Raw genomic sequence first — 27,005 nt, 5'->3', positions numbered from 1 at the left:
GTACACAAATAGATCCTTTTAGCTCCTGTTTTGTTAAGAGGTACCACTATACCTGTATCATGCTTTTATTTTACTTATTATATATAGAGAGAAATAACTAAGTTAATAGGACTCATTCTTTAAATTGTATTGTACTTCTTTTGTATAGATGTACCATAGTACATTTAAGTTACTTCTGTTAAAAATAAAGCTAGCCGGGTTTGGTGGCACAAGTTTGTAATCCCAGCGCTTGGGAGGCTGAGGTAGGAGGATCGCACAAGTTCGAAGCCAGCCTCAGCTACTTAGTGAGGCTCTCAGCAACTTAGTGAGACCCTGTTTCCAAATAAAATATAAAATAGGTCTGGGAGTATAGCCCGGAGGTAGAAAGCCCACCCCCAGTACCACACACACACACACAAAAAAGCTATAGGAAATAATGTTACATCTCATTTATAGAAATATATCTTGAGGGTAGAATCTTAAAGTTGACATTGCAGGGACATTGAATGATTAGATGAGCAGTTTCATTAGATGTTGCCACGTTTCCCTCTGTTTGAGAATTCTATAGGTGGTCATCCTTTGGTATCTTAGGCTCCTACCAACTACAGGAGTATCTTTCTGCAAATCACAGCATAGAATGGTGTAAGGTTCCTGGATTTTGTGCCTATGTAATATTTTTCTGTGTAATAGAAAAAATAATTACAGTGTAATATAAAGAGAAGATGAATACGATCAAGGGGTTTCTGAGAAGGTAAAAGGCAAGGTTTTGAAAGAAATAGTAAATGACAAAAATAATAAATTGACAAAAAAGACACTTTTTGCATTGATTGAGATAGCTTTCTTTTTTTTTTTTTAATTAGATTGCTAGCCAGGCATGGTGATGCATGCCTACACGTGGGAGGCTGAGACAAGGGGATTGCAGGTTGGATGCTAGCCTCAGCAATTTAGTACTTCCTTCTTATGCCTACTACAAGCATGGGGAGGTGAAATAAACATGCATATGTAAGGAAAGTGCTTTATTTCTTCCAAAGTATATTCTACTTTTATTGTGAGGTGGCCTTTATATGAGTGGCTGCTTTCAAGATTACAGGTGCGTATCTCAATACCAGCTTGAGGGCTTCTTTCTTTTTTCTTTTTTTTTCCCCTTGGGGTACTAGGGATTGAATCCAGGAGCATTTTACCTCCAAGTTACACCTCCAGCCCATTTTTTATTTTTATTTTTATTTTTATTTATTTATTTTTTTATGCAGTACTGGAAAAGGAACTTGGGCATTTTACCTCCAAGATACACTCCCAGCCCTTTTTGAAACAGGGTCTCACTAAGTAGCTGAGGCTGGCCTTGAACTTGCATTCCTTCTCTTTCAGCCTCCCAAGTACTGGGAATACAAGCATGTGCCTCCACACCCTATTTTTTATTCTTTATTTTAAAACATAGTCCCACTAAATTGCAGAGGGCTTCACTAAGTAGCTGAGGTTGGCCAAAAAACTGCAATCCTCCTGTTTCAGCTTCCCAAGTACTGGGATTACAGGTGTGCACCACCACACCTGCCACACCTGGTTTGTTTGAGTTTTACATATGGAGATGTGAAGGTTTTGTTATTTTTTTCATTTGCCTTGATTCTCACACAACAACTAGAAAAATACTGTTATCTCTTTGGTATATTTCGTACATATGAGGGTAAATAATTCTCTGGACTACTCAAGTTGACCTGAACTTAATTCAAATACATATTTTACTGAATCTGCCTACTTATTGTACTTCTGCTTCCTACTCTGCGAATAATACTGTGTTGTCTATGAACTATTTCAAACTCATATAAAGTATAATATAGCAGAAAATAAGATTTATCTCTACATTTCACCTTGGTAGAATTAGTAGATGGATTGTGATTATTTTGAACACTCTCTAGAGAATTAGGTTTTGCCTGCATTTATCAGTATTATTTGGAAGATGTAGTGGAAAGTTGTTAGTATAGATCATGTTTCATGTTTGAATTAAACCTGATAGTAACATCTATAGTGTCACTCTTGGTAGACAGACACTCCGTAGGTATTTATTGATTGTACAAGGAGACTTGGACTTGTTTCCTGTTGCTGTCTGCACCCTTATAGAGCTCACCTGTTTTATGCATTCCATGAAGGTAAGTTAGAGAGCCAAAAAGTATTGCGAATCAGTATTGAGAGATTTGGGGGGAGAGTTACTGGGGATTGAACCCAAGGGCATTCTATCTCTGAGCTGTACCCGCAGCCCTTTTTATAATTTATCTTGAAACAGGGTCTCCCTAAATTGCTGAGGCTACCCTTAAACTGTGGTCTTTCTGTCAATAAGTCTCTCAAGAACTGGGATTAAAAACATGAGCCACTACACCAGTAATATTCAAGGTTTCAAGCAGAAAGCAACTCCTGGTGGTGTGCTTCCCTAACGTGAGGAGACAGGGGAGACCCACGCCGGGTGTGGAAGCGCACACCTGTAATCCCAGCACTTGGGAGGCTGAGACAGGAGGACCGCAGGTTTGCAGCCAGCTTCAGATACTTAGTGAGGCTCTAAGCAACTTAGTGAGACCCTGTTTCAAAATTTAAAAAAAGGGCTGGGAGTATAACTCAGAGGAAGAATGCCTCTGGGTTCAACTCCCTGTACTGGAAAACAAAAACCAAACTCATGTGTTCTGACTTGAGATAAAGTGACCAGATTGGGTAAAGAAAGTTTGGTTTAATGCAAGTGTCAAGCCAAACACACCTTGCCATATTATTTGGCAATGTTAACCTGGATAGGTATAGAGATTACCCAGGGGCCAAAATCATTTTCTTTTATTATGCATAGCCTAGGCCAATGAGGGAGTAGTTAATGTCATAGATGCATTAGAACCATTTTGAGAGTAATTTCTTTTAGATTGGTATTCTTGCTGCAATTAAATATAGAACATTGAATTTTGACATCCTCTTTCCTTCCACCCTGTCATTTAATTCCCACCCACTCTTCCAACACTCTTACCTTCTCTCCTCACCAAGCTTCAGGTTTCATTTTCTCTCATCTAGCAAACTGTTTCTTATCTGTGGCAATATGTAATCATGTAATCTTACAGAGCCATAGATATGGATGGCTCTGTAGGTCATTATGACCTATGGAAAACCGGTTATTGATCATCTGCTCTATAAATATCTTGGCTCAGAGCTGGGCGTGGTGGCACACACTTGTAATCCTAGCATTTGGGAGGCTGAGATGGGAGGATCGAGGTTCGCTTTGCAACTCATTGAGACCCTTTTTCAAAGTAGAGAATAAAAACTAGGGCTGAGGGTGTAGCTCAGAGGTCGAATGCCCCTGGGTTCCATCCCCAGTACTGCCCAAAAAAAAAAAAAAAAGATGCATCTGACTTGTTTTGACACTGTTACCGTGTTACAGTCTCTCTAAGGACAGATGCTGCCAAAGGGGAGTCGACTCACATGTTTTCTTGTTTTACATTGAAACTATAGTACAATAATGCTGTTCCCCTGTTCCTTGGCCCAGTATTACCTGTCCCTTCCTAGGTCCTCCCAGAAAAAGTAGAATTATCGCCTACATCATCCTAAATTAGATATCACAGTTGTTTGCAGTCCACAGAGGGTAATGTTAGAGGAAGCACTTCTCTAATCAGAGCACAGGTTTCTGCACAGGTCTGGTGGTCTGACCAATCATGCCTGTGAACACTGAAAAGTAGTCTTGTTACTTTTTTGGATTTTCTCAGTTCCTACTTCCTGGCATCATATCTGAAGGGTCTGATAGTTTTTTTTTTTTTTTTTTTTTTTTTTTTGGTGGTGGTACTGGAGGTGGAACCCAGAGGCTTTTCTACCTCCGGGCTACAATCCCAGACCTATTTTATATTTTATTTGGAAACAGGGTCTCACTAAGTTGCTGAGAGCCTCACTAAGTAGCTGAGGCTGGCTTTGAACCAGCGCGATCCTCCTGTCTCAGCCTCCCAAGCGCAGGAATTACAAGCGTGTGCCACCAACGCCCGGTTTTTTTTTTTTTTTTTTTTTTTTTTAATGGTGTTGTGGATTGAACTCAGGAACATTCTACCTCCAAGCTACACCTCCAGTCCTTTTTATTTCTTATTTGGAAACAGGGTCTCACTAAGTTGTAGAGAGCCTCACTAAATTGCTGAGGATAGCTTTGAACTTGTAATCCTCCAGTCTCTGCCTCCCAAGTACTGTAATTACAAGTAAGTGCCACCATGCCCAGCAAATTTTTTTTTAATTTCAAAACAGGGTCTTGCTAAGTTTCTGAGGGTCTCGATAATTGACAGAGGCTGGTTTTGAATCTGTAATCCTCCTATAAACCTCCCAGGTACTGAGATTACAGATGTGTGCCACCAACCCCAGCTTTACTATACAGTTCTATTAAATAACAAAAAAATTATTACTTATTTTTAGTACTAGGGACAAAGCATGAATATTCTACCTCTGAGCTATACCTCAGCCATTTTCATTTTTTTGATTTTGAGACAGGGTCTCACTCACTAAATTTCTGAGATTGGCCTCAAACCTGTGATTCTCCTATCTCATCCTCCCAAGTACTGGGATTACAAGTGTGTACCATGGCACCTGACTCAAACCTTCTATTTTTTAAAAGATTTTTTTTTTGTTTTGAATCCAAGATTAAACCCCAAGCACTCTTAACACTGAGCTACATACCACACCTGGATAAGATTTTTTTTTTAATAGCATGTGTGAGTTCACAATCTTTCACCAGAGTTGTTACAATGGTAATTCTTTTAAAGCATCCTTTGGTGACAGATGTCTCATGTTATTTTAAGATGGGTTAGGAGAAGTTCAGAATGCAGAATTAGCTGGTAGGCAACCATCTGGATATAATTTTGATGAAAAAAATCCAAAAGAGTAATGACCAGATAACTTTTCTTAGAAAAGAACAGCTGGCCGTGGTGGCGCACCCTCGTAATCCCAGCATTTGGGAGGAGGAGACTGGAGGATGCAGTGTGCGGACTGCCTCCGCTACTTTAGCGAGGCCCTTCACAACTCAGGGAGACTCTGTTTCAAAAATTAAAAAATAGGACTTCCGGGAAGATGGCGACCGAGAAAAGCGGGGTTTAAGAGCCCCGCTAACAACCAACCTCCATTACCACAAAATCAGCGCCTTTCATAGCCAGAAAACACCATCACCAGAGAAACAAAAAAAATCACCAGGCTCCAGAGAGAAAGCGGACTGAGAACAGAGCTCAGAGCCACAGAGGAGATACACCGGCCTCACGCCCAAGGACGCGGCAGCAACGCTATACTGCCGGCGGCAGCGGCGAATTCACCGGACAGCTACAGCAAACCGAGGTGAGCCGCTGCGGAACAGCCAGGCGGGATCTTTCGGCGCAGGGAGCAACTAAAGCTCCCAGTGGCTGAGCTCAGCACACGCTGCAGGGACTCAGAGTGGAACTCAAAACCAGAGAAGAAAAAATAAGCCAGCCTCATGGCCGAGGGCGTGGCAGTGGTGTCATATTGCCACCGGCGGCAGCAGCAGTGAATTCACCGAGTCCAGCACAACTACATCTGCGTACTCAAGAACAGTGAGTCAAATTGCGGGCCACAGAGGAGAAATCCCAGTACTGTACTCCCTGGGACTTGACCCAGTGGGGGAGTGGCGGTGGCAGAGATATCACACCATAGGAGAACGTGCAACCTGGCACCCCCCCATAGTCTAAAGCAGCTTCTATCGACTCCCTGGGTCGGAGACTCTGTGATACAACCCAGTAAAGGAGTAGTGGGGTCAGAGATACCACAGACTCGAGACCCAGAGCACCTTAAGCGAAGTCATAGTGACCCAAGGGAAGAACCCAGAGAAGGCACAAACTTCCTAAATCATGGGAAAGAGGAATAACACTGGAGCAATGAATGCCCACAACCCCACAACATCAGAACCCGATAAAACAGGAATTCAGAGATTTCTAGAAGATCAAATCAGGAAAATAACTGTAGAAATAATAGAGGTGCTTCGAAAAGAATTCAGAGAGAGCCAAAAAGAGATAAAGGATGCAATCAATGAAGTAAAGGCCTCAATTCAAAGCATGAACAACCGATTAGACCACATGGAAAACAGAATATCGCTCTTAGAAGATGATCATTCCAAAAATGAACGCATAGTTTCTAATCTAGAAAAAAATATCCAACAGCAGGAAGCTGACATTGAAGAAATATGGGCCCATCTTAAGAGAGCTAACCTAAGAAAAATTGGAATAGAGGAGGGAAAAGAAAGTGAAACCAAAGGGATCAACAATCTCTTCAAGGAAGTAATAGCAGAAAATTTTCCAAACATAGAGCAAGAGGTTGATACACAGATCCAGGAAACTTATAGAACTCCCTTTAGACAGGATCGGAGAAGAGGATCCCCACGCCACATCATTGTCAAAATGACCAATGTGGAAGACAAGCAGAGAATCTTAAAGGCAACAAAAACAAAGGACCAAGTGACATTCAGAGGCAAACCAATTAGAATCACTCCAGACTTCCCAAACCAAGTCATGAGAGCCAGAAGGGCTTGGAGTAACATATTCCAAACTCTGAAAGAAAACAACTTCCAGCCAAAAATTACCTAGCCAGCAAAACTTTCTATCAAATTAGATGGAAAAACAAGAAGCTTCCATGACAAACAGAAACTGAAGGAATTTATGTCTTTAAAACCAGCGCTAGAGAAAATACTCAAAGAAATTAACTACAAAGAAGAAATAGGTAACACACACAAGAACCAGAGAAACAAGATTTTCCATCCAACAGACAACTAAGACTGGTCATCTGTGGAGATTCATTATTTATGTTAGTCTTTTACCTATCTCTAAATTGTATTGTTTGCCTTTATTGTTGTTAATTTTTAGGATTTCTAGTTGGAATATTAATATACCTTCAGATACAGCATTTGGAAATATTATATCCCATTCTATTAGTAACTTTTAACTCTGTTTACATTGTCTTTGGATATACAATATTTTTTTATTTTTTAGGGAGTTTGTATACTCTTCTGTTGCCTGTGCCATTGAAATCATATCTAAGAAATCACTGCCAATTTCAATGTTGTGAGGTTTTATGACCCAGATTTTCTTCTAAAAGTTTATAGTCTTAAGATTTATATTTAGGTCTTTTATCTATTTTGAGTTAATATTTGTATATGGGATTAGGTAAGGGTCCAATTTTATTCTTTTCCATGTAATTATTATTTTTCAACAATATTTAGTTAAAAGATTATTATTTCCACCACCAAATGTTCGTGGAAACCATGTCAAAAATAACTTGACAATATAGGGAAGAATTTAGCTCTAGGCTTTTATTTAACTCCAATGGTTTATATATCTGCCTTTATAACAGTACTACACTGTTTCAATTATTGTAGCTTTATATGGTTTGAAATCAGAAAATATATATCTTCTAGCTTTGTTCTTTTTCAAGATTGTTTTGGGTATCTAGAGTCCATATTCCATATTAGGATAGATTTTTTTTCTGAAAAATAAATATATAAATATATGATAGTTTCACCTAAAAAATAGAAAAAAAATATTCTCTGGTAAGAAAGAAAGCAAAAAGAAATATTGAAATGTTATCTTTATGTTATCAAAAGCTTGGTATCAGACAAATGAAACTGTTATGTGAGATTATCATTGTTAATTTTGGATAAATTGCTATAATAATAGATGCTAACCACTAAGCCAAGCATGGGAAGGAGGGATGGGGAGAGAATGGGGTGGGGATCGGGTGGGGGCTGACTGGGCGATATGTGCATGTATGTCTACAAAAGTTTGTATCCCACTATGATGTATGAATACAGTGCACCAATAAAAAAAAATTTTAAAAATAGGGATGGGGGTGTAGCTCGGAGGTACAATGTCCCTGGGTTCTATCCCTGGTGCTACAAAAAACAAAACAAAACATGAAGAAGAACAGAACAGAATTAACCAGGTGTGATGGTACATGCTATAATCCCAGGACTTGGGGGGCTGAGACAGGAAGATCACAGATTCAGGGATAGCCTCAGCAAGTAGCAAGACTTTAAGCAATCTAACAAGGCCCTTTTTCCAAACAACAAAAAGGGCTGGTGGTGTAACTTAGAGGTAGAATGCCCCTGGGTTTGATCCCAATAGTACAGTGGTGTAACACATGTGCGTGTGCCTACACATACAGAAAATAAAAACTTGGAAAGAACAATCCCTTATAAATTTGGATGTTTGATTTTTGTGTTTTGCAGTGTCAATAATAGAACCAGGACCTGGTGCATACTAGGCAGGCGCTTTACCACTGAGCTATACCACCATCCCCCAAATTTTGGTTTGATGTTAGTCTTTTCTTTTTCTTTTCAGTTGCTCTAGGTCGTAACCAACCTTTGAAAAAGGAGAAACCAAAATGGAAAAGTGATTATCCTATGACAGATGGACAACTGCGTAGCAAGAGGGATGAGTTTTGGGACACTGCTCCAGCTTTTGAAGGCCGGAAAGAGATTTGGGATGCCTTGAAGGCTGCTGCACTTGCTTTTGAGAGCAATGATCATGAATTGGCACAAGCAATCATCGATGGTGCGAACATAACACTACCACATGGTAAGTTTGTTCCTCAGACACAGGAGCATCATCAACTTGCCTGGAGTAACAGGAAACAATAGAAAGAGGATGTGTTTTCCTAGCTAAGCATTCTAACTTTTTTGTTTGTTTTGTCCTTTTTTAATGGTGGGTGAAGGACTGGGGAGTGAATCCAGAAGCATTCTATCTATTGAGTACACGCCTAACCCTTTTTATTTTACTTTATTTTATTTTTAAACAGGATTGCGTTAAGTTGCTGAGCTAGCCTAAAACGTGCTTAGCTCAGCCTCCCAAATTTACTTACTTTATTTATTTTATTTTATTTTATTTTATTTTATTTTATTTTATTTTGTGGGTCTGGGGATGGAACCCAGGGGCATTTGACCTCTGAGCTACACCCCTGCCCTGTTTTTTTATTCTTTTGAAACAGGGTCTCAGTAAGTTGTGGAGGGCCTCACTAAGTAGCTGAGGCTGTCCACAAACCGCAATCCTCTGGTCTCAGCCTCCCAAATGCTGGGATTACAAGCATGCACCACCACAACTGGCTCCAAACTTTATTTATTTTTTATGTAGCAAAAATAATATTCCTCTTGCTTCTTTTAGCTATAGACAAAGTTTGCTTTTTGTATTCTGTTTTAATATTTCTTAATCTCAGAAAAGCGAACACTTGATAATCCATATTTGGGATGGGCACTGAGGATTCAACCCAGGGGCATTCTGTCGCTGCAACAGGGTCTTTCTAGGTTACTGAGAGTCCCACTACATTTCCAAGTGCTCCTTGAATTTTCTGTTCTCTTGTCTCAGCCTCCCAAGTACTGGATTACAGGCAGAACAGTGCTTTTCATTATTAATCATCTGCTTTAGTCCTCCAACTCTGTCAAATTAAAGATGTGTGTGTGTGTGTGTGTGTGTGTGTGTGTGTGTGTGTGTGTGTGTGTTATTGGGGATTGAACCCTGGGCATTCTACCTCTAGCCCTATTTTTTAAATTTATTATTATTATTTATTTATTTTTGTGTGTGTGGTACTGGGGATGGAACCCAGGGGATTTCTACCTCCAGGCTACACTCCCAGACTTATTTTTTTTATATATACTTTATTTGGAAACAGAATCTCACTAAGTTGCTGAGCACCTCACTAAGTACCTGAGGCTGGCTTCGAACCTGTGCGATCCTCCTGTCTCAGCCTCCCAGGTGCTGGGATTACAAGCGTGCGCCACCACACCTGGCTTTATTCTTTATTTTGAAACAAGGTCTCACTAAGTTGAGAAGGGCAGCACTCACGAAGTAGCCGAGGCCGGCTACAAACCTGTAATCCTCCTGTCTCGCTCAGCCTCCCAGTACTGGCATTACAAGTATGTGCTACCACACCCAGCTAAATGAAATATCTTTAACTTGATTTTCAAGTCTCCGTTAGTTTTCTAAATAATTGTGCTTTCAAGAAGCATTCCTTTTTTTATAGCTGTCTGTTCTTTATTATGAAAGCTTATTAGGTTGACTCGTATTACCTTTATCAAGCACCCACTATTCACTTACATATTTTAAAAACAGTCCCTTCTCATGTGAAGGATTTACAATTGAAAGTCATTTCAGTAATGCTTTAGTCCCCGTTTTCATGGATAGTCTCAATTCTTTCCTTCTGGGATCGGGGATTAGGGGGTGGTGGACTTAATCCTACTCCATTTACCTAATTCTATAGTTAACTGTCTTCATCACCTCTCCTTGTATAATATAGAGTGAAGGACCTATCTTTACAAATAGTTTTGTTTTTTATGCTGTTTTTTATATTTATCTTGTTGATACAGATATCCTCTATTTTCCAAGCCAGAATATATATTTGTGAAGGCCTGCAAGTGGTGGGAAAAGAGTCATGTCTGTGTGATTGTCCTAATTTAGAAGCCTGAGATCCAGAACCTTGGAATTTTGAATTTATGCTGTATACTTAACATAGTTACCTATAGGGGTGGCCTGTTATGTTCTGTAAATTGTGGCTTCATTTACTATGGAACCAGCCAAGATGTCCATCAACAGATGAATGGATTACAAAACTCTGGGATAGGTACACAATGGAATTTTACTCAGCCATCAAAACTCAATTACATCATTTTCAGGGAAATGGATGGAACTGGAGGACATTATGCTAAGTGAGATTAGTCAGTCACAAAAACTAAGAAATCAGATGCTTCCCCTAATATGTGAGAGCTAAGGAGAAATAGGTCATAGGAGGAACTCTAGATGAAAAAGAAAATCCTATGGAGGAGCAAACAAGACAACCTAAAGGAGGAAAAAGGAGGGGGGAAGAGGAGAATCTCTAAAACACACAATGTACTTAAACATATCGAAGTCAACCACTAAGCCGAGCAAGGGAGGAAGGGATGGGGAGGGAATGGGGTGGGAATTGGGTAGGGGTTAAATCAGTGATGTGTGCATGTCTGTACACACAAGTTTCTTACCTCAATATGATGTATGAATATAATGCACCAATTAAAAAAAATAAAATAAAAGTTATGGAGGCAAAGTAGCTCCATTTTATGTAAGGCAGGGCCCAAGTGCATACTACTGGATGGGGCTCACACCTCTAAAGACTTAAGTCCCTCATTTCTACATTTCTACATTTTTTTTTTAACTGCCAAGAAAAATAGTGTTGCTGGCAGCCCCCAGCTAACAGATAAGAGAATTATTCTTGGAAATTTGACTATATTGGATGAGCCTCTACTCCCCTCTCTGCCTTTAAGGAATATTTTCTGTGTAAGCATGACAAAAGCTGGTATCTGAGCTTTTCTCTTTACAAGCTCTGTAACTTTCTGGATATTGATATCATCGTCGTTGGTACCCATGACCAAATTCTCTTGTTCCTATCTGAAACTCATCAATGGTATTTCTTAGGTGACCTTTTAATTATGTTCTATTGTATACTACTCTGTAACTTACTCAGTTTATAAGTAATGATATTTAGTTTTATGCTTTCACTTATACCTGCTTGGTATATACATATACTGCGCAGTAGTATGTCAGATTTTGTCCATCTTTCTTTGTGTACCTTGTGTTGTGGTACCTGTTGTACATCCCAAAATGCTTATTTTTATTTTTTGGTGGTACTGGGGGTGGAACCCAGAGGCTTTCTACTTCCGGGCTATACTCCAAGACTCCAAGACCTATTTTATTTTTATTTGGAAACAGGGTCTCACTAGGTTGCTGAGAGCCTCACTAAGTAGCCGAGGCTGGCTTCGAACCTGTGCGATCCTCCTGTCTCAGCCTCCCAGGCACTGGGATTACAAGCGTGCGCCACCACGCTCGGCTCCAAAATGCTTAATATTTTAAGTTATTGCACAGACTTTGGCTTTTGTTTTAAGCTCAGGTTTTCATATCACATTGAGTCTCATTTCTGCCTGTATTGTATTACTTAGAGCTGTGTAACTGTGGACAAAAGTCACTTGTGTAAGCCTCAGTTCTGTCATCTGGAATAGATGGATAATAACGCTACTTGATGGGATGATTGCATTGGTTCAGTGTGATGATAATAACATGTCAATTATCATTGTACCTGGTTTCTGAAAAGCACTTAATAAACCAAGTATGATGGCACATGCCTACAATCCCAGCTACTTGGAGGCTAAGGCCAGGAAAGTCACAAGTTCAAGGCTAAGTTGGGCAATTAGCGAGTCTCCTGTCTCAAAGTAAAGTAAAAAGGGCTGGGAATATAACTCATTGGTAGAGCGCTTACCTAGCATGTGTGAGATCCTGGATTCAATTCCTAGTACTGTGTTTAAAAAAAAAAGGCACTTAATGGTAGTGCTAATGAATTTATTTTCTGAACTTTGGCATTAGCAAGTAAACTTCCTGCACAAAATTTTTTTATAGATTTTTCTCTTTTGGGGGATGTATCGTCGACTGATCTTTCTTTGGCTTTTAGGGGAATCTGCACTTGGGCATATCCATGATAGAATTTTGAGACTAAGTTGACTCAGTAGCAAAAGTGCTAATAGGTTTATCACCTAGATAGAATGTTTTATGTACAAAATTATGTATTTGTTGATGGCCTTTTTTTTTCTATGTAATGAATGGTTACCTTTTTTTCTTGAGTTGTTTTTAAAGGAAACAGGAAAAACACCTCATACCATATTTCTTCCCTTTTTTTTCTTTTCTTTCTCGTATGGGTTCCATTGACACATTTGTTCTTTTCTCAATTCCATTCAGCAGTTGATGTTCCCGCCTTGTCTAAGAACAGAGTTTTTACTTTTCATTATCTTCCTCTAAAAACATCAATAAGTTTTTATTATTCTCAAGTTACAGTGGGAAGAGTTAGAACTTGATATTGTAACAACGTAGGAACTTTATTTATATGTTTATATATATATATATATATACATACATACATACATACATACATACATACATACATACACACACACATTTATATTCACTTTGGAAATTATGACTTTGAGAATGGTGCAGACCTGTGCGTTGTGAGCACCCCTTCCCACAGATTCTGACACCTGATATCCCCTTTCCTCAGCCTCTTTGTCTTGTGAGAGCTTTGTTTTTCATCGTTTGCATGGTATGCTTTTACTGATTGGCGTACATTTTTTAAAGAGCTTGCTTCTGTTTTCTTATTGATTGCTATCTTGTCAATGCTTCAAAGTCTTTAAAACATTCTTTCATTTATCTATTTAATTATTTATTTTTATTTTTTGCAGTACTGTGGATGGAACCCAGGGGCATTTTACCTCTGAGCTACACCCCCAGCCCTATTTTTTATTCTTTATTTTGAAACAGGGTCTCACTGAGTTGCAAAGGGCCTCATTAAGTAGCTGAGGCTGTCCATAATTCGTGATCCTCCTGTCTCAGCTTCCCGAATGCTGGGATCACAAGCGTGAGCTACCAAGCCCATCTTAAAAACATTCTTAATGTAGTATTTTACCAGTGAAATCAGGTTGTAGATTAAGTGACTTTCTCAAATTAACATAAACATGGTTAAAAAACAATAGGTAGCTGTTGTTTTTAATTTTTAGAGTTTGGTACATAGTGACTATCCTATAATCTTTAAGATTTTTCAGAAGACAGTATCTGTTTGTCTTGTAAATAATTTTGTCATGTTAGAAAACTTACTTGGTAAGCTAATTGGCAAATGAAGGCCTGTGGATCTCGTATTTATACGGAGATGGAAGGTTCTTGCCAGGCTCTTGTAGTGTTTGGAAATGAAATAGAACCTTAAAAAGGATCTGATGTCTGATTAATCATAAATTAAATATTATATCGTTTTCCTCCTCAGGCGAAAGTGGTTTAGCGTTATAAAATGTAAATGTGTCTACTTCTCTGCTGCTGTCATCTTTTTCTTCAGTTAGAGCAATAAAGTCTGAAAATAACTGAGGTGGGAGGTTGCTCCTGAGTCAGGAGGTTTGTCTCTGAGGAAGCTCCTTCCCGTGGCACTCTGGGGGTGAGCCGGGGATGTAGAGTCGATGCCAGGGTCCTGGGGAACGTGCGCCACCACCTGCTGCACCTAGAATAAACCAAGTATTTGGTTTATTCTAATAAACCAATTTGGTTTATTCTATTCAGTGTTGAATAGACCACTGTCCAAGTGCTTCTGAACTGCTCTGTGCTGCCTGAACTGGCTAGAACCCTAGAAGGAAGTGTTCATTATACCCGTGGGCATGTGGCAGAATGTTGCACAGTGAAAAAATCATGGTTTAAGACGGTGTGGTGGTGCACACTTGTAATCCCAGTATTTGGGAGGCTGAGACAGGAGGATCACAGGTTCGTGTGAAGTCCTCCATGACTTAGTGAGACCCTGTTTCAAAATACAAAAAAATAAAAAGGGGCTGAGGGTGTAGCTCGGAGGTAGAACATCCCTGGGTTCAATCCCCAGTACCACAAAAAGAAATAAAGAAGGAAAGAAAGGAAAAAAGAAAGACCATGGTCTGATTCTCAGGACTGTAGCACTGTGTCAGCAGCTAAGCCACTTTCCCCTTCCGCTCGTGGATGAGGCTTGGTTCCTCTGCAGTAGTCTTGCTGGCTGAGTTGATACATGAGGTAGTTCAGCCTTCTGCTGCTCTCAGGCCTACCTGCAGACAGTATGATGTGATTCCCAGAAAACTGTTTGCATGAGAAGACCTGTAATTTGTTAGCCCCTGCAATCTTGAAAGGCTGCTCCTGATGTGCACCTGAAGAATAATTTCAATTGCCCTTGATATTGTGATTCAGATTTGTAGAAAACCCCAAGCAATGAACTCAAACCTTGGTCATTTATAAGTCTGATTCTGAGATTTAAAATTTGTGTAAGAAGAAAACCAGCATTATGGTTTTCTGTGAATTGTTAGACATACTAGGCAATTTATTACTTTATCCTTACAACAACCTTTTAAAGTAGATACTGTCATCATTGAAGAAATAGACTCATCATGTCCAAATTTAGGCTCTAAGTTCAGATTTAGGTCTGATCAACTCCAGAGGCCCTGTCCTACAGTGTTTCGTGCCCACATCAAGCTGATGCGTGTGCTGCCCAAACCTCCGCTGTTTCAGTCCTTTGCATTCACTAGGTTGTGTCAGTGTTCTTGCCCTTTTCAACTATATATATATATTACAAAAGCCTTGGAGTTCTAGGACATCGCCCCCCCTTAATTCATTTGGGGATAAGTTTTTCCTATCATAAATTATAAGAAATTTTATATAGGGAAATTACTGTCATCTAAATATTTTTAAACTTGGTTTAGCTATGTTGAAGGATGCTAAATAGCAGTTATTTCAAGTATACAATTTGGCCAGGTGTGGTGGTGCAGGCTTGTAATCCCAGTGCTTGGGAGGCTGAGACAGGAGGATTGCGCAGGTTCGAATCCAGCCTCAGCTACTTAGTGAGGCTCTCAGCAACTTAGTGAGACCCTGTTTCCAAATAAAATATAAAATAGGTCTGGGAGTATAGCCCAGAGGTAGAAAAGCCCCTGGGTTCCACCCTCAGCACCACAAATAATAATAATAAAGTCTACCATTTGCCAGAAATAATGGCACACACCTGTAATCCTAGTACTTGGGAAACTGAGAAAGGAGGATCACATGTTCGAGGACAGCCCCAGCAACATATGAGACCCTGTTTCAAAATAAAAAATAGCCAAGCATTGTGGTGCATGCTTGTAATCCCAGCATTCGGGAGGCTAAGACCGGAGGATCATGGTTTGCAGACAGCCTCAGCTACTTAGCAAGGCCCTTCACAATTTAGTGAGACCCTGTTTAAAAAATTTAAAAAGACATGCCGGGCGTGGTGGTGCACCCTTGTAATCCCTGCACTTGGGGGGTGGAGACAGGAGGATCGCGCTGGTTTGGAGCCAGCCTCGCTGGCTTAAGAGACCCTTTTTCCAAATAAAAATATAAAATAGGTCTGGGAGTGTAGCCCGGAGGTAGAAGGGCTTCCAGGAACCCCAGTACCACCAAAAAATAAATAAATAAAAAATTAAAAAGACTAAAAAAATAGGGCTAGGGGTGTAGCTCATGGGTAGAATGCCCCTGGGTTCCATCCCCAGTACCACAAAATAATAAATAAGTAAAAATAAGAAGGGCTGGGGGTATAGCTTGGAGGTAGAATGCCCCTGGTAGCTCGGAGGTAGAATGCCCCTGGGTTTCATCCCCAGTACCACAAAAAAATAAATAAAAATAAAAAGGTCTGGGGGTGTAGCTTGGAGGTAGAATACCTTGGGTTTAATCTCTAGTACCACAAAAACAAACAAAAAATAAAGTGTACAATTTCATTAGTTTTAACATGTATATACCCTTGAGATCATAACCATAATTGAGATAACATTTATTACCGTAGGCAAACACTGATTTTAAATTTTGCACACTGCTCATTTAACTGTGCAAGTCTCAAGTGGTAACTGTTCATGTGTGTGTGTGTGTGTGTGTGTGTGTGTGTGTGTGTGTGTGAGAGAGAGAGAGAGAGAGTGTGTGTGTGTGTGTGTGTGTGTGTGTGTGTGTGTGTGTTGCTGAGGATAGAACCCAGGGCCTCACACATGACAGGCAAGTACTCTACCTCTGAGCTACACCCTCCACCTCTCAGGTGGTAAAAATTTCAACCCTGAGCCACACTGTCAAAGGAGTAAGAGCACAGAGGGATAAACAGTAAGGCTCTTAAACACGTCTCTTTTTAGCATAAAGGATGCTTGAAAAAGAGTAAAGTGTTACACTTGGTTGCATTTAATAAAGCTATTTATATTACTTGGCATCTGACTTAGTTTTATCTTTATAATTTTCTAGTAAAATATTTTGAGGCCTAATTAAAAGCAGCCATAGAAAACAATTGGACAAAGAAAACAGAACATCTGAGCCAATCTTTATAAAGGATTAAATAAAAACATATTCAGGAAATTATGTATGAAATCAGAACAGAAGGCGGGGATCTGGCAGCTTCTTCCTACCGTGGGGAGCCTTCAGAGCTTCCTGGCCTGGGGAAATGATGCCCTCATGGCCATCTGTCTCTGGTAGGACTCTGAAGTTCTGCAGTGGGCTTTTTTTTTTTCCCCCAGTACCGAGGATGGAACCCAGGGGCACTCTACCTCCAAGCTATACCCCTCGTCCAATTTTTTATTCTTTATTTTGAAACAGGGTCTCATTAAATAGCTGAGGCTGGCCACGGACCTGTGATCCTCCTGTCTCAGCCTCCCAAGTGCAGGGATTACAAGTGTGCGCCACCACACCCGGCTTACAGTGGGTTTGTGAGAAAGGAAAAAGGGTCTGGAATGTAGCACAAGTAGTAGAGCATCTGTATCCCAAGCCCCAAATAAAAGAAAAAAACTTCCACAGAGGACATTCGGTGAGCAGTGCAAGCAAACCTGACCAGAACTTGTTTAGAATTAGGGAAGCATTGCTAAAGAAATGCACCTTCAGCCGGCGTGGTGGTGCATGCTTGTAATCCCAGCATTTGGGAGGCTGAGACCGGAGGATCGCGGCTTGCGGACAGCTTCAGCTACTTAGGGAGGCCCTGTTTCAAAATAAAGAATAAAAAATAGGGCAGGAGGTGTAGCTCAGGGGTTGAATGCCCCTGGGTTTCATCCTCAGACCCGCAAAAAAAAAAAAAAAAACTTTAGTGGCCAGAGGTGATGAAAACATTTCATAAATTGCAAGTACAAGTATGGCTAAGTGTGATTTTAGAATGGTAGAAAAATCCCAACATAATCAACTTTTTTTTTTTTTGGCAGTGCTAGGAATCAAACCCAGGGCTTCAAGCATGCTAGACAAGCACTGTAACTACTGAGCTATCTCCTCAGCCATAATCCAACTTTTTCAGTGTTCTTTCCCATTTGTATTGAAACTTTTAATGTTGTGTGTGTATGTGTTACTGGGGATTGAACCAAGGGGCACTCTACCTCTAAGCTATACCCCTAGCCCTTTTCTTTTCTTTTCTTTTTTTCTTTTTTCTTTGTTTGTTTGTGTGTGTGTGTGTGTGTGATATATATGCATACATACATACATACATACATATATACATACATACATACTGGGGATGGAACCCAGAGCCTTTCTGCCTTCAAGCTACACACCAGCCCTATTTTTTATTCTTTATTTTGAAACAGTGTCTCACTGAGTTGCAGAGGGCCTCGCTAAGTAGCTGAGGCTGTCTGTGAACCAGGCAGCCTCCCAAATGCTGGGATTACAAGTGTGTGCCACCGCTCCTGGCTGCCCTTCTTTTTTTTTTTTTTTTATTTACTTATTTATTTAATGGCACTAGGAATTGAACCTAGGGCTACCTCTGAGCTGCCCTCAGTCCTTTTTTTTTTTTTACTTTAGACAGGGTTTTTCTAAGTTGTCAAGGCTATCTACAAACCTACACTCTTCCTGTCTCAGCCTCCCAAGTACTGGCATTACAGGGGTGCACCACCACTCCCAGCTTGAAGGTTTCCTTAATCAAACCTCTCCATCCCCCCATGGTACTGGATTGAACCAGGGGATTCTGCCTCTGAGGTACACCCCTAGCACTATTTTTTACTCTTTATTTTGAAACAGGGTCTCCCTAAGTTGCGGAGGGCCTCACTGAGAACTGTGATCCTTCCGTCCCAGCCTCCCAAGTACTAGAATTACCGTGTGCCCACACCTGCTTACCTCCTCTCCATTTTCTGTTATCCCATTTTCTACACACTCTACTCTTCTCTCTCTCCCTCCATCCGTCTCTGTCTCTGTCTCCTTCTCTTTCTTTCTTTCTTTCTCTTTCTCCTTTTAGTACTGAGGATTGAACTCAGGGGTGTTCTACTCTGGGTCCACTACTACCCCTTTAAAATTTTTTTTCATGTTGAGAAAGGGTCTATATAAGTTGCTGAGGCTAGCCTCAAACCTGTGATCCTCTTGTCTCAGCCTCCCAAGTACTTGGATTACAGGCGTGTGCCATCATGCCTGGCTTTCACGTACTCCTCTCATACTGTGAATGAGACAGTGGCAGCAGTGTGCCCATTTTGTCACTACACGTGGGGGCATCCTTCTACGACTTAAACTTTTCTCTGAGTATTTCTTTTGGACTGGCATCAGGGGCTCATCTTTGATTTCCTTCTTTGAGCTGTTATTGATATCATTGGCTAATTGCCAGGCTCCGGTTCGCTCTGCTTCTTTCTCCTGGTGATTCAGTTCTGGGTTTTCCTCCCTCTTATATTTGTCCTTTACCTTTTGTTTTCCTCCAGGTTCATTTCTTCCTTCCCATTAACCATACCACTAGCCTAAGAACCAAGTCCTGAACTCTTTTCCTGAACTCTTTTCCTTTTTTTTTTTTTTTTTTTCAGATCTGGGGGTGGAACTCAGAGGTATTTGACCTCCGAGCTACACCCCCTGCCCTATTGTTTATTCTTTATTTTGAAACAGGGTCTCACTGAGTTGCAGAGGGCCTCACTAAGTAGCTGAGGCTGTCCTTGAACCGAGATCCTCTCAGCCTCCGGACTGCTGGGATTACAAGCTGCGCCACCACGCCCAGCTCTGAACTCTTCTTTATGTCACACATTTACTCTTTCAGGAATTCGATTATTTCACTCTGTCACTTAATAGCTGTGTGACTCTACAAAAGTTATTTGTAAGCCGGGAGTAGTGGCACACCCCTGTAATCCCAGGACTTGGGAGGCTGAGACAGGACCATCACAGGTTCATAAACCAGCCTCAGCAAATCAGCAAGACTTGCATCAACTTATGGAGACCCTGTTTCCAAATAAAAAATAAAATAGGGCTGGAGATAGCCGGGTATGGGGGCGCACACTTAAAATCCCAGTACTTGGGAGGCTGAGATAAGAGGATCACAGGTTCACAGCCAGCCTCAGCTACTTAGTGAGGCCTTTTGCAACTTAGTGAGACCCTAATTCCAAATAAAGAGTAAAAAATAGGGCTGAGGGTGTAGCTTGGAGGTAGAATACCACTGGGTTTAATCCCTGGTACTGTAAAAATAAAAAATAATAATAATAATAGGACTGGAGGTATATCTTGGAGGTAGAATGCCCATGGGTTGAATCCCCAGCACCCCCCCACACACACACACGTTACTTGTGTTTCAAGTCTCTCATCTATTATATATATCACTTGCTTTATACTGCTCTTGTGAGGATTAAATGTTAATGTATATAAACTGCTTAGAGCCAGGCCTGGTGGCACATGCCTGTAATTCCAGTAATTGAGAGGCTGAGACAAGAGGATCATAGGTTCTTCACCAGCCTCAGCAAATTAGCCAAGCCCTGTAACTTAGTGAGATACTGTTTCAAAATGAAAACAAAATAGGGCTGGAGTATCTCTGAGAGCTAGAATGCCCCTGGGTTCAATCCCAGTACCACTAAATTAATTTAGAAGTGTTAAGCCCTCTTAAGTGTTTTTAAACTTGTATATTGGAGATTATTTCTCTAAACGTTTATTCTTTTCCCATTCTGCTTCTTTAGTTACCTACAGATAGATCAGTTAAAAGTCTTTAACTAGCTGGGTGTGCGGCCAGCCTAAGCAACTTAAGAGGTCCTCCACAACTTAGTGAGACTCTGTTTCAAAATAAAGAATAAAAAATGGGGCTAGGGGATGTAGAATGCCCCTGGGATCTACACCCAGTATCACAAAACTTAAATACTTCCATAAAAGCCGGGCGTGGTGGTGCAAGCTTGTAATCCCCGCACTTGGGAGGCTCAGACAGGAGGATCGCGCAGGTTCGGAGCCAGCCTCCTTGGCTTAAGAGACTCTGTTTCCAAATTAAAAAAAAATATATATATATATATATATATATACACACACACACACACACACACACACACACACATATACATATATCCGGGCGTGGTGGTGCACGCTTGTAATCCCCGTGCTTGGGAGGCTCAGACAGGAGGATCGCGCAGGTTCAAAGCCAGCCGCAGCTGACTTAAGAGACCCTGTTTCTGCTGGGCGTGGTGGCGCATGCTTGTAATCCCCGAGCTTGGGAGGCGGAGACAGGAGGATCTCGCTGGTTCGGAGCCAGCCACACTGGCTTAAGAGACCCTGTTTCCAAATAAAAAAGTTAAAAAAATAGGTCTGGGAGTGTAGCCCGTGGGAGTGTATCCCTGAGGTAGAAGGGCTTCCAGGAACCCCAGTACCACCAAAAGAAAAAAAAAAGAGAGAGAGAGACCCTGTTTCCAAATAAAATATAAAATAGGTCTGGGAATGTAGCCCAGAGGTAGAATGCTCCTGGGTTCTATCCCCAGCACCACCACCCACCCACCCCCCTCAAAAAAAAAAAAAAAAATATATATATATATATATATATGTATGAGGTCTGGGAGTGTAGCCCGGAGTTAGAAGGGCTTCCAGGAACCCCAGTACCACCAAAAGAAAAAAAAAATACTTGCATAAATAAAAGCCTTTGAATATGAAACAAAAGCCAAGCAAAGAATTTTTTTTTTTTTGGTGGGGGTGGAGCCCAGAGGCTTTCTACCTCTGGGCTATACTCCCAGACCTATTTTATACTTTATTTGGAAACAGGGCCTCACTAAGTTGCTGAGAGCCTCACTAAGTAGCTGAGGCTGGCTTCGAACCTGTGTGATCCTCCTGTCTCAGCCTCCCAAGCGCGGGGATTACAAGCGTGCGCCACTACGCCCAGCTAGCAAAGAATTTTATAACCCTTGATATTCTATTTTTCATCATTTCAGTTTCCTAATTAGGCAATTTTTCATTCTGTTTTGTTTTTCATTAAGTCTAACCTGTGGGTTCTGTCACTTCTCATTGATGTTCTCAGATCATTTTCAGGCATTCACCCTCATATAGATGGTAAAATAATCTTCAGGCTTTGTCTTGTTCATCAACATAGTCCTAATACCTAAAACATCTCTTGAAAATATAACAGACACTGAGTATGTATGTATGTATGTATGTATGTATGTATGTATGTATTTGTGTAGGGGGATACTTGGCATAGAATCCAGGGGTATTCTACCTCTGAGCTATACTTCCAGCCCTATTTTTATTCTTTATTTTGAAACAAGGTCTCCCTAAGTGCATAGGACCTCACTAAGTTGCTGAGGCTGTCTATGAACCTGTGATCCTTCCGTCTCATCCTCCCAAGTACTGGGATTGATTACAAGTGTCGTCACCATGCCCAGTGGTTCTGAGTATTTGCTGAAGGAATGTCTGGTATACCTGTGTTAGCCATCTCTAGTAATTTCTTACAGTATTAAGTCTAAACTGAACTTCTACTTCTTGGCCCTAACTGTAAAGCCACCCCATATTTGATTTTCAAAATTATCAATTTGTACTTAAGTCTGTGATGGGTATGTTGTATATGTTCACCTTGATTAGAGACTTCTATGGATTAGGGACAATCTTTTTTGTTTTTGTTTTATTTTTATGGTACTGGGGAGAAACCCAGGGGCATTCTACCTCTGAGCCACACCTATAGCCCTGTTTTGTATTCCTTTTTTTTTTTGTGTGTGTGTGTGTGTGTGTGGTACTGGGGATGAAACCCAGAGGCCTCTACCTCTGGGCTATACTCCCAGACCTATTTTATATTTTATTTGGAAACAGGGTCTCACTAAGTTGCTAAGAGCCTCACTAAGTAGCTGAGGCTGGCTTCGAACCTGCGCGATCCTCCTGTCTCTGCCTCCCAAGCGCGGGGATTACAAGCATGTGCCACCATGCCCGGCTATTCCTTATTTTTAAACAAGGTCTCACTAAATTGTGGAGGGTTTCACTAAGTAGCTGAGGCTGTCCTCGAACTGCAATTTTCCTGTCTCAGCCTCCTGAGTATTGGGATTACAAGCCTGCGCCAGCACACCCAGCTATAGGGAGAGTCTTGATTGTCTCATAACCTTTCCTGGGTGCCACTGACACTTGAAGGTATTGGATAAATGTCTGTGTAGCGACTCTGGAATGTTGGAATCGTTTTCTAATGATCCTTAACGAGGTCCTACAGAGGTTATATAGTAGAAATCACTACTAACCAGAGCAGTTTTGTCTTTAGTAAAATGATCTGGGTTATTCAATGGTGAAGGATTAGGAGTATGTGTTCAAAGTCTGCCCCCAGCTGAGTGTAGTGGCACATGCCTGTTATTCCAGTACTTGGGAGGCTTGAGACAGGAGGATGGCAGGTTCAAAGCCATCCTTAGCAACTTTGTGAGGCTCTGGGTAACTTTCCAAGACTCTGTTTCAAAAAATAGGACTAGGGTTGTAGCCCAAATGTAGAAGCCCCCTGGGTTCAATTCCCTGTACCACACACATACAAAAAAAATCTGGCCACAGAGAAGTTAGTCTGCTCTGCATTGGTAATTTTAATAAATATTTGTAGGATAAGACTAACACATAAAACTATATACCCTTAAGATGAAATTAAATCATATTTTACAAAATCTGAATTTTTCTCCTACTTGTGGTGTTTTTAGAGTAGTTTTAGGTTCACAGCTAAATTATACAGAAAAGCTAGAGTTTTTTTATGTACCCTTTTGCCCCCACACATGCATAGCCATTCTGTGGATTTGGACAAATTTATAATGACATCTATTCACCATTAATAGTACCATAAATAGTAATGTCACTGCCTTAAAAATCCTGTGTCCCACCTATTCATTCCTCCCCTGCTCTGTCCCCTGACAACCACTGATTATTTTTAATCTCCATTGTTTCAGCTTTTCCAGAATGTCAACTTGGAATTTGACATTATGCGTGGATTTACTTTGCTCTTCTTTTTCTAGTTTTCTAAGGTAGAAGCTTAATTGATTGGTTTCAGATCTTTTTTCGTTTCTAATATATGCTTAATAAATTTCCCTGGAAGCACTGCTTTTGCCACATCCCACAAATTATGGCAAGTTGTGTTTTAATTTATGTCAAAATATTTTTAAAGTTTCTTTTCAGTTCTCTTTGACTCGTGGGTCGAGATGTACTGCTTAATATCCATGTATATTGATTTCTAGTTTATATCTATTATGGTCTAAGAACCAACTTTGTATGATTTCTATTCTTTTAAATTTGTTAAATTGTTAAATTTGTTAAGTTTGTTTTTTATAGTACAGAATATAGTCTGTGTTGGTGAAAGTTCCATATGAGAATTTGAAGAATGTATATTCTGCTGTTGAGTGAAGTTGTTTATATATGTGTCCATCATATCCAGTTGATTAATGACAGTGTTATGGAGTTTAAGTATGTAATTTCTTATCTTCTGCCTGTTAGATCTGTTCAGTGTTGAAATTTCCAACTATTGTAATGGAATCTATTCATCTGTTTTTCCTCAGTGTAACCAGTTTGTGCCTTACATTTTCTGACACTCTTGTTAGATGCATATACATTGGATTACTATGTCTTCTTGAAGAATAAACCTTGCTATCATTATGGTGTGTGTGTGTGTGTGTGTGTGTGTGTGTGTGTGTGTGTGTGTGTAGTGCTAGGGGTGAACCCAGGAGCATTCTACCTCCAACCTGCTGCCCTTCCTTCCTTCCTTCCTTCCTTCCTTCCTTCCTTCCTTCCTTCCTTCTCTCTCCTTTCCTCCTTCTCTCCTTCCCTTCGTCCATTTTTGGATTGGTATAAGACAGGGTCTTAGCCAAGTGTGGTGGTGCACCCTTGTAATCCCATCATTTGGGAGGCTGAGATAGGATCAAGGTTCAAGGCCTCAGCTATTTGTTTGTTTGTTTGTTTGTTTATTTGCCGGTCTGGGGATAAAACCCAGGGACATTCAACCTCCGAGCTACACCCCCTGCCCTACTTTTTATTCTTTATTTTGAAACAGGATCTCACTGAGTTGCAGAGCGCCTCACTAAGTAGCTGAGGCTGTCTGCGAACCGTGGTCCTCCTGTCTCAGCCTCCCAAATGTTGGGATTACAAGCGTGTGCCGCCATGCCTGGCAGGCCTCAGCTGTTTAGTGAGGCCCTTTGCAACTCAGTGAGATACTGTTTCAAAATAAAGAATAAAAAATAGGGCTGGGGGTGTAGCTCAGAGGTAGAATGCCCCTGGGTTCCACCCCCAGTACCACATATTAATTAGTTAATTAATTAAAACAGGGTCTTGGTAGGTTGCTGAAAGTACTAGGAGTACCAGCATGTACCACTATGCCTGGTGCCCTTTCCTGATAATTTTCTTTGCTTTGAAGTCTGCTCTCCCTGAAATTAATATAGCTTCTCCCACTTTCTTTGATTAGTGTTAATATGGTATGTTTCCGCAACTGAAAAAAATTTCTCTTGTTTTTCCTTTTATTTGGTACATTTAGGCCATTGATTTTAAATTATTTTTAAGATACTTTTATTGGTGCATTATAGTCTTACATCATAATGTAGTTCCAAGTAATGAGGCCAGATATGCCCACAGCAACAGGTGAGCTTCCTCCATTGGTGTTTAACAGGTTAATATCTACCACATATCTTACTGCTTTCTTTTTGTTGCCCTTGTTCCTATTTTTGCCCTCCATTCTTTTCTCCCTCTTTTGGTTTCCATGGTCTCTCCTTAGCATATCAGGTATCTTCTTATTTTACCTTTTTTGGTGGTTGCCCTAGAATTTTCAATATACATTTACAATGGTCCAGATCCATTTTTGCATAATACTGTTTCACAGGTAGTACACATACCTTAAAATAAAATATTCTAGCTGGTCTGGTGGTGCACTCCTGTAATACTAGTACTTGGAAGAAGGAGCACAGGTCATGGCCAGCCTCTGCAACTCAGAGGTAGAATGCCCCTGGGCTGGATTCCCAAATCTCTAGTGTCTGTCTGTCTGTCTGTCTGTCTGTCTGTCTGTCTGTCTCTCTCTCTCTCTCTCTCTCTCTCTCTCTCTCACACACACACACACACACACACACACACACACACACACACACACACGCCACTTTGCTCATGTTCCCCATATTACTGATTTTATTAATTTCAGTTGCATAAGCTTACATGTATAGAGATATGCATAATTAAACATGCATAATCAAGTACACTGTTGCTATTGCTTTGAGCAAATTGTTATGCTAGATCAATTAAGAATAAGCCAGCCATGTTAGTACATGCCTATAATCCCCAGTATTGGGGAGGCTAAGGAGGATTTACAGGTTTGAGGCCAGTCCCAGCAACTTAGCAAGACTCTGGTTTGGAAATAAAAAATAAAAAGGGCCAGGCGTAGCGCAGGTTCGAAGCCAGCTGCGCGCGCTGGCTTAGGAGACCCTGTTTCCAAATATAAAATGTAAAAAGAGGTCTGGAAGTGTAGCCCGGAGGTAGAAGGGCTTCCAGGAACCCCAGTACCACCAAAAAAAAAAAAAAAAAAGGGCCAGGCGTGGTGGCACATGCTTGTAATCCCAGCATTTGGGAGGCTGAGACAGGAGAATTGCAGTTCAAGACCAGCCTCCACTACTTAGTGAGGCCCTTTGTTATTCAGTAAGACCCTGTCTCAAAATAAAGAATAAAAATTAGGGTTGGGGTTATAGCTCGGAGGTAGAATGCCCCTGGTTTCCATCCCCTGTACCGCAAAAAAATACAAAATAAAAAGGGCTGGGAGTGGAGCTCAAAGGTAGAATGTCCCTGAGTTCAATCCCTGGTACCAAAAAATAAAAGAGTAAAAGTTTTTATTTTACCTTCACTTCTTCCTCCTCTGATACTCTCCCTTTCTTTATATAGATCTGAGTTTCTGACCTACTTCTTTCTTAAGTTTTTCTCTTATTTGTTTTTGCAGTACTGATGATTGAACCCAGGGGCCTTCTACTCCAAGCTACACCCCAGCCCTAAATTTTATTCTCTATTTTGAAACAGGGTCTCAGTAGTTGTACTTGTGACCCTCCTGTCTTAGCCTCCCAAATACTGAGATTATAAGCATGTACCACCACACCTGACTAAAGTACTTTTATTTTTTTTAACATTTCTTGCAAAGCAGATCTAGTAACAGATTTTCTCAATTTTTGTTTGAGAAAATCTTACTTTGTCCTTAATTTATTTTTATTTTTATTTATTTTTTTTTTGTGTGTGTGTGTGTGTGTGTGTGTGTGTGTGTGTGTGTGTGTGTGGTACTGGGGGTGGAACCCAGAGGCTTTATACCTCCAGACTATACTCCCAGACCTATTTTATAATTTATTT

At 40.6% G+C, this 27,005-nt stretch overlaps 1 protein-coding gene across 2 annotated transcripts in view; it reads left to right on the top strand.

Annotated features, from left to right (window-relative positions):
- The window catches only part of UBTD2 (ubiquitin domain containing 2), a gene marked incomplete at both ends in the record, with an annotated part of 70,277 nt that overhangs the window by 36,876 nt on the left and 6,396 nt on the right, over nt 1-27,005 (top strand). The window contains one exon of one of the 2 annotated variants that reach the window (XM_080698303.1): nt 8,304-8,540. The exons of the other annotated variant lie outside the window; for it this stretch is intronic. Within the exon in view, the coding sequence (XP_080554429.1) occupies nt 8,304-8,540 (237 nt within the window). The remainder of the gene's footprint in view (nt 1-8,303; nt 8,541-27,005) is intronic. 2 annotated transcript variants of the gene reach the window in all.

Source organism: Muscardinus avellanarius (assembly GCF_963383645.1).
Source record: "Muscardinus avellanarius genome assembly, chromosome: 7".
Taxonomy (NCBI): domain Eukaryota; kingdom Metazoa; phylum Chordata; class Mammalia; order Rodentia; family Gliridae; genus Muscardinus; species Muscardinus avellanarius.
This window is presented reverse-complemented; position numbering and strand designations above follow the sequence as displayed.